At 34.7% G+C, this 8778-nt stretch overlaps 2 protein-coding genes across 2 annotated transcripts in view; one reads left to right on the top strand and one right to left on the bottom strand.

Annotated features, from left to right (window-relative positions):
* Positions 1 to 8778, bottom strand: part of LOC108741892 (monocarboxylate transporter 12-like) — a 266895-nt gene that overhangs the window by 239397 nt on the left and 18720 nt on the right. The gene's annotated exons all lie outside the window — the stretch shown is intronic.
* The window catches only part of LOC108741931, a 12314-nt gene continuing 11214 nt past the window's right edge, over positions 7679 to 8778 (top strand). The window contains exon 1 of the mRNA XM_018476908.2: positions 7679 to 7864. Within this exon, the coding sequence (XP_018332410.1) occupies positions 7797 to 7864 (68 nt within the window). The 5' untranslated portion in view covers positions 7679 to 7796. The remainder of the gene's footprint in view (positions 7865 to 8778) is intronic.

Genomic DNA, 8778 nt, shown 5'->3' with positions numbered 1-8778 from the left:
GATTGTAGGCAATACAGCATTAATTCGTATCCAATTAAGTACCTTAAATACATTGTGCAATTAATATATATATATATATATATATTCTAATTCGTTATGTTGAGCTCTACAACATACTAAAAGCAAGCTCAGCGATAACATTAGCAATATATTTTTTAAATGGGCATTTTATATTTTGATGTGATCACAGAAATATCGTATATGGAAACCTGATACCTTTACTGAATGCATTGAAGATTCTTAAGTCACGAATATGACACTTTTTCAGTGATATAAAAAATTCGAGTTCTTTCTGATTTAAACTACCGTCAGCAAGCCATTTTAAGCAACCTTAATCGACCATTAACTTCAAACCGCGGTTCACGAACTATCGGAATTATGCTGAAGCATTTCTGCTACATTCATCATAAATGGACTACGATAAATAATTTCGCGCAATCCATGCCATCCACGGTCACTGTATGTACGTACCCTCAATTTGTTATATCCGCTCCAGTTGCTCAATGGTTGTCTAAAAATTCGGTTGTAAATCGAAAACCGCATAATGGATATCGGAAGTTTGGCCTTATGTTGTGAAAATAATGAGTTATTCCGGCCATTTCGTGTGAAATACGTTTGACGGTAAATCCATTATGCAACGATTAATGGAATAATATTTACACCAAAAGCCGCACAAATAATGACCGACTACCTACTGTAAAACATCTACCCGAGGAGTCGTTAGTTATCTATACAAAAGTTAGTCTAAATGATTATTTATTGCAGAATATCTACTAGTTTCATGTGCGGTATAAAATTTAAATACCCAGTACACATTAACCTCACTTTTTGATAGTTTAACAATCGCAAATACAAAATAGTTACAATTGGAACAACCGGGTTCAATTCATGGCTGATGCAATAATGTTTTTTTCTTTTCATTACTTGCCTTTCGAATGATATAAATTAATTTTTTCTCCTTTTATAATAAATACCAAAAGGTTTTACCAGATTCTATTTAAATAGTATGAAAAATTCGTTGAACATTCCAGAATCACAGAAAGTACCCGCTTATGAAACGCAGCAGTCAAATGGTAAGTTTCTAATTACTTATCCAGGATAAGCGAGCAATTCAATGGCGTAGAGGGAGACAATGAATGTGGGAAGGCAGGCTTGCTTCGTCAATTCAGTCAGGTCGTCTGTAGAGGACAGTCTTTATACCTGTCACACTTAATATCTCTTTCTCGATTCGAATCGGAAGGTGTGAAAAATCACTGGCTTTTTTATTTTTTCATGGTAACCTAAACACTATCACTTTAAACTTATAACTATGCACAACTGTAAACACACAGAACATTATTATACAATGATTATAATAATAATGATGATAATCCGAAACAATATATTATAAGTAAGTATACACGATCAGAATCTTTTGAATTGGAAATTTGGTCTTGTAACGATTTGGGGTTAATCTTCCGGATATAATCGTTCATTTTGACCTTGACTCATCAACCCGAATGTAGATTGTGTAATAGATTCCAGCTATCAGAATCTATGTATTAGACTTGTTCTTATTCGTTTCTTAAATAAATGACGTCAGCATTAAGTAAGTACCAGAGAAAAAAGAAATAAAGCAGAATAAAATTAGAAATGGGTGTATCTTTACCTACCCGGTTCTTAAAAAAAAGGAAGAGAAACTAAGGTTTTTTTATCCTCCTCCTTTAGAAACACTGTGATTTTATTTTCACGTCCAACGACCTGCTCGCATTTCAATTTTTACGACAGATTTATCGTCGAAGAAGTAGCATTAAAATAGACGTACCTACATGAAAGAAGACGGAAAGTTTGTGTTTCGTGGGTTTGATATGTTCTGTGGGTTTTACGAATACAATGTGATAAAAATTGTTTTCACAGATAATTTTTTATTAAACAAAACGTTTGAATTAAATTGCCTCCAACAGACATGTTAGTAGGAAAATTAGTTCCAAGGTTTTTCTTTTACTGTAAGCATAGTTGTTTTTACATTTCCACTTTGATACGTAAAAAAATAGTCTAAATGGGTTACGACAACCTCCTGTTCATATCCGTTCAGGTACTTATCTGAATTCGGAAATACCGAAAATCATCTTCTTCATTTTTATGAAAGCTCTAACATTACCTTTACATATCCCTTCCTTATACATCGACATTTTTGTTTCACTTTTGTTAATTTTTATACCATACTGGTGCTTCCATTTAAGAAGTTATACATCAAAGATTTTGTACCCTGTTTTGCTTACTGTGTGAAAATTTGAAATTGATAATAAAATTTAGAGCTCTCTAATTGGTGGAGGAATAAAGTTGCTATAACAACAGGTTTTCGTTGGACCTTGAAGTTAAAAGAAATTTTCGTACACCATTGTCCACTGAAAACCGTTTTTTTTTTGTTAAAAACGAATTATACCGAAAATCCTTTTATATTTGTATATGTTACAGTTAAAACCTGTTTTTAGAAAGAACGCCTTTTCCCTAGTTAGAACTGGTTTTTGCTAAATGCCTTTGTAAAACTACCTAGTCAAAACTAGAATTTACAGCAGATATATTTAATTTTCAGATAAAACTAGTTGTCACTCCGAACATTCGTTAAAACTAACACTAGAGAAACTAATTTCGGATTGATGATATTTATTAAAAAGATTTAGGACACAGAATCATGTACCTACTAAAAATGATAATCTTACACTAAAGGACTAACATTTTAGGGAACATCGATATAAAGTTGTTGCCAAGATGACAATATTAATTAAAAGTAAAAGTCAACAGAACACAACCATAAAATTTAAAAAAGGAACATTGGTTACGTACAATAACAAGTACTGTGGCATTTTGAATTACAAAGGTAACCAATTTTCTTGAAGAGACGATGAACTTTAACTTCGGTCGGAAAAATTTTAACTGACTCGCTTCAGAAAAACGCGTTTTGTCTAGTAAGAACTAGTTTTAACTGATATTAAATTTTGAGCATTAGTTAATTTTAGCTGTAATAAAGACATTTGGTAAAACCTAGTTCTAACTAGAGAACTATCTAAAAACTGGTTTTAACTGTGACATATATTTGTTGACTTTTCGGCTGCTTCCTTATTTAAGTGTTTTTGCAACATAAAGAACAAAAATTGCTTTATTTTGCTGATCCATTTATTTATAGGTATACTTCGTTTACTTTCTGTAGCGATGTGACCTTCCGTTTGACCGGCGCAAAGTAGAAAAGAACAGCACTAGGCCAGAAAAGGAAGGAGACAACTCTCGGCCAAACTCTTAACCGGCGAGGAGCGTACAATCCGTACAGTACTGCACGGAAAAGTTGACCATTTTATCCACTACAATTGTATTGCTCAAATGTGTTGTTATTGGTACTATTTACTACTGAAAATATCAACGAGATGTTTAATTATATTTGAAGACATATTAAAAGCTTTAACGCTTGTTTTCGACTCACACTACTATTCATAATTGAACAAAACTTTTTGCAGGTAAGTACTGTATGAAAAAGCATGTTTAATGAACAAGAGTCGAGAGTATTGGGATCCGTCAAATGAGAGGAGCCTAAAAACATAGCGCCGATTAGAGAAAATTTATCATAGTTCCTATAGTGTACCGTGCAATTTCCAAGTTTTTAAATTACGATAAAATGATAAGTATTGACACAATATGTGATTGGGCTGATACAAAGCCTTGGAAGGAAATTTCGTTGAAGGTGAGCGTGTTTTTAATGCCAATCAGATTATAAAATTCGGAAATAACAAATCCGGAAGTTAGCCTTCAAATTCCGTCAAGTTTACTGCCTACTTTTTACAAACTTCAGATTTAAAAAGTGATTCACGTTATATTATTGCAACTTTGTTGTATTGCAACAGGTAGGTTCTTAACCTCAAAATACTTATATCGTATCATTAGAATTGTGTTAAATCAATTACACAGGAATAAATAATTTCTCACTTTATAATTTTAGTATGATTCTAGTTTTAAATATTAAGGTTATGGCTGATGGTAAATACTTGCAGAAATATAATCATGTACATTAAAATGACGTGAACAAATTTTTATTCTGGAATTCACTTCTTTGATACCTACTGCTTTTATTCAAGCTTCTATTAGTTTACTTTTTTCTCTAATTTTCCGAATATATTTTTTACATATATAAAACGGTTAGTTTTTATTGGAAAGTAGTTAATGTAGGTGAAGAGTGAAGATCTATGTCTGAAGTGCTATTGCAGCTTTTCATTGAACATATTAACTTTTTATTTGATTTAACTTTAGAAGAAAACTTCGTCGACTCCATCATCAAAAAAAATTTTACTTTTTTAACGTGTTTTATTACTTTAATAAACAATTTTACAATTTGCGTGCACAGTTCCTATGAAAATTTTTCCCTCATTCGAGTTATAAATTTTGCCACCAGATGGTGTATGCCCATTTGACGGATCCCAATATGAGCTTTTTTCTCCCTACCTACGATTTTGCCAGCGCGCATCCAAGACATCGCTAGAGAAAGTAAATGAAGTATAGTTTTCTTTAAAATTCCAAGCGGTGCCGAGCAGGCTGCTATCTGCAATACGTATTTAAATACGAATATATTTAAGATGCACGTAGCCATATTTCTGTCATGGAAAACTATCTGGAAGGATTACAGTTGCGTCTGCATATCCTCGCGCGGTTATTTGTTACGAATAAGAACTGCACTGTGGTGTGCATAATGATAACATTATTCACCGAACAAGGGAATTAGGTCAAGCAGACGAGCTCACTAAATTTACTTACGTAAAACCTACAAGAAGAATGGTAGAATTTCTTGCGATCCTGGCACAGGGTGCACTTAATTATTTTCTCCAGGCGAATCTCGATCTGTATCAAATATTTATAGGAATGTACCAGACTGTTATCCTGCAGTTGGTATTTGCCACACGATTAGAAAGAAGTAATAATAAGTCTCCTTGTATATTATACAAATTTTCGTCATGCGTCTATTTGACTAAATCGCCAGATTGATACTGGACCATAGTGCTTAATAAGGCCCCTTGCATACAAACGGTCAATCCGCCGATCGGCTATTTCACCGACGGGTAAAGAAAAACCGAACTTATCATGTTACCGGCGGTCGGACATTTAATTTCTGATCGGCTGGTAGTTCCGTATTGTCATTGAAACAAAGCCAGCGACTAATTTGCCGATTAGCGACCTTGTGTTCACCGTCGTAATTTTATTTCTGCAAAATACCCCGAAAAAGAACAAATGTAGGGACAAATTACAGAGACAGAAGAGTGATGCTTAGTTTGTATAAACAGCAACAGGCAGTTATAAAGGTGGGGCTGCAACGTAGAGAAGTAAATATTAGGAATAACAGATAAGTTAGGAAGTTAGGACAGAAGGAGTAGTAGGGATATAAAGCAAGGAATAAGATAACGCAGGATCGAGTCGCCTTCAATAAAAAGCAATCACTTCTATGCTCGAACGGTTAATTTAGAAATTCGAAATAGGTTGTTAGAGGTGTATGTTTGGAGTGCGGCGCTGTACAAGTGCGAAACGTGGACGATGGGCGCTAGAGAAAAGAAATGGTTAGAAGCGTTCGAAATGTGATGTTATAGGCGAATGATAAGGATACCGTGATAGAGAAGGTTAGAAATGAAGAAGTATTAAAAAGAATAGGAGAACAGACGACTTTATGGAAGTCAATAAGAAATAGGCGAGATAGGTTGGTAGGACACCTTCTCAGGCATGAAGGTTTAGTCAGAGACATAATAGAGGCAGAAACAAGAGTTAGGAGGGGTAGATGTAGCCCTAGATTAGATTAGATTACTGTTGGCAGTTAAGGATGCGGGATGTTCTAGTTTTAGGGAAATGCGAAGATTAGCTCAAGATAGGAGGAGGTGACTGTCCAACCAGTCTTAGGACTGACGACCTTTTGCTGATGATTATGTTTTATAAATGGCTCGGACGATTTTTACGGAATTTAAACGTGACGATTGCAAATTTGATGGCCAAAGAATGGGCACGACAGAAACGACATGAATACGGCACTACAGGTGTGAATCAGCCTTTACTTGTTCAACTGAATTGACGAAGCAGTCTGTGTACCTACGTGAAAGACTATTGTAACTTAATCCGTTTCTACTATTTGCACCAATTTATTTTGAATAGTCATGAACAAAATTACAATGTAGATAAGCGAAAATCAAAAGTAACTTTTATTACGTTACCAACAAGTGAAATATTACAATGACTCACTAGTCATAAAATTTATTTATTGTGTTTATATATTGGAAAAAGAGGACGTAAAATTTTTGAAAAGATACCTTTCCACGGAATAACATTGAGATATTGAGGTCAACCTTCTTGTCCGATTGTTGTGGGAGAACAAGGAGAATGTTAGTTCCTTCGGGAACAATGAAGCAAGGAGGATTCTCAAATTGAACTATATTTTATTTGTACGGTTTACCATTCGGGTTACGTTTGGGAACAGAAAGCATTAGTAAAAGCATCCTGTATGCGGAGAATGATCTGAAATTCGTCATTTGAAAACTGCTTACCTTCTAGATGTGACGAAAACTCAGTGAAATTTGAGAAAATCAAGTAAATCTTCGCTGTAATGACTCATAGTTTCCGAGATACTTTAATGTTTGTTTGATTTAAAAGTAAATCACTTAAGTTAATCTATTATTTTATATTAATTTTACTTCTGGGTGATAACTGGCAGGCGCGGATAGAGTAGTTGATTTCAATGGGTCTATTGCTTATTCGTCGAACGCTGGTTAATACTAGTGGTACATAGGTTGGTTTGTGGGGCGCGGCGTTTTGACGAGATCCAATAAATTGAAATCGTGATTCCGGCAGAATATGGGCCACCAAGAAGTTTTCGTTTTGCTTGATTATTATGTACTAATACATATTTTTAAAAAGAAGTTTTTTTATGTCCGCGAACGATTAATTTAGAAATTAGAAAAAGATTGTTTTAAAGGTGTATGTTTACAGCGTGGCGTTGTACGGGTGCGATATATGGACGGTGCTGGGAGGAAAAGAAAAGGCTAGAAGCTTCCGAAATGTGGTGTTACCGGCGAATGATGAGGGTACCGTGGATAGAAAAGGTTAGAAATGAAGAGGTGTTGGAAACAATAGGAGAAGTGAGACTGAAGAAGATAAGTCAATAAGAAATAGGCGAGGCAGGAAGGTAGGACATTTTCTCAGGCATGAAAGTCTAGTCAGGGACATATTAGAGGCAGATACGGGAGTAAGGAGAGGTAGAGGTAGACTTAGATTAGATTACTGTTCGCAAATAGTTAAGGATGTGGAATGTTCTAGTTTTATGGAAATGCGAAGATTAGCTCAGGATAGGAAAGAGTGAAGGCCTGTGTTCAACCACTGTTAGGACTGACGACTTTATGATGATGAGACAGTTTTAGTTCGATTGAGATGATTAGTTACATAAATAATTTAGTCGAGTAGAGTTAATTGGAAAAACAGCTTCTTGAATGTTAAATTTAAGTCATTTACAGAAATTTGAAATTTTTGACTTTGGTGAATTGACCACCGCCTTAGGTTTCAGCTTTGTTAAGTATTTTCCAATTGCAGAAAAACATCCTAAATACAACGAATAACTACAAAACTTTTGACATTTTTTTTTTCTTTATAAATCTAAGTAGGTAAAATATGAATTACAGCTAATTATGACAACTATTTTAACCTAGTCAGTTTTCAGAAAGGGGGGGGTTTTATACAAATAAATTTTCGTTTCAGATTTCTCATTATTTTCGACGAAGTTTTTATTGAAAAATAATTCAAAAATGGCGCAAGCGTTTATCACCAAAAATATGGAAACATACCGATGGCCGGAAATAAGTAAAAGAAAAAGGTTGGTTTAAGATTTAATTTACCTTTGAACACATTATTAAGGAAGATTTCATCTAATCATTTAATTAACATTCTGACGAAGTCAATTATTTAAACAGATTTTTAGTGAAAGAGTAAGGTTTTCATTGATAGTACTGTTTGAGGATTCAGGTTTGATGAGCATGATCCAGCACTGACATTGCTCCTTTGGTGAGTTCTCAGATAGTAGAACCCTTTCAATATTGTACACCCTCACTTAGTTTTCTGAGGATGTCAACCAAGAAAGTTGGCGAAATTTTAGATAAACTACCAAAAGAGGGAAGGCAATCCTGGGCCACGGACCATAGAAGAAGAGGGATTGATATTAGTATATGATACTCTAATATTGAATCCTGAATTCAAAAACGTCGAGTCATTTAGAAATACATTGAATTATGTAGATAATTGATTTGCATTATTTTCTGGGGATTAATTAAATCTCATCGTCACCATCAGGTCATCAGCCCTAAGACTGATTGGACACGCACCTCCACTCTTTCCTATCCTGAGCTAATCTTCGCATTTCCCTAAAGCTATCGGGTTGTTCGGAAAGTCATTTCGTTTTTTCCCGACAGAGGATTTAATTGTATTCTTTTGCATCCAACTTCACATTTAAGCCGTATAATTTTTATATGCTTTGAGAGCTCATATAGCAAGGCTTGGTGCCCTTTTAAATATGGAGAGCGTTAAGCAGCATTTTCGACATATCTTAGTTTTACTACAGAAAGGGTAAAAATGCTGTTCAAGCCAGAAAGAAATTGATTGATGTGTATGGAGAAGGAGTGTTGATAGTACGCCAGTGCCAGAACTGGTTCGCTAAATTTCGATCCGGCAATTTTGATGTCGAAGATGCACCACGTTCGGGAAGGCCGGTTGAAGCTGATAAAGACGCGATAA

The sequence above is a fragment of the Agrilus planipennis genome, unplaced genomic scaffold (assembly GCF_000699045.2).
Source record: "Agrilus planipennis isolate EAB-ADULT unplaced genomic scaffold, Apla_2.0 scaffold24, whole genome shotgun sequence".
Lineage (NCBI taxonomy): Eukaryota > Metazoa > Arthropoda > Insecta > Coleoptera > Buprestidae > Agrilus > Agrilus planipennis.
Note: the sequence above shows the minus strand (reverse complement) of the source record. Positions and strands in the feature narration are given on the sequence as shown.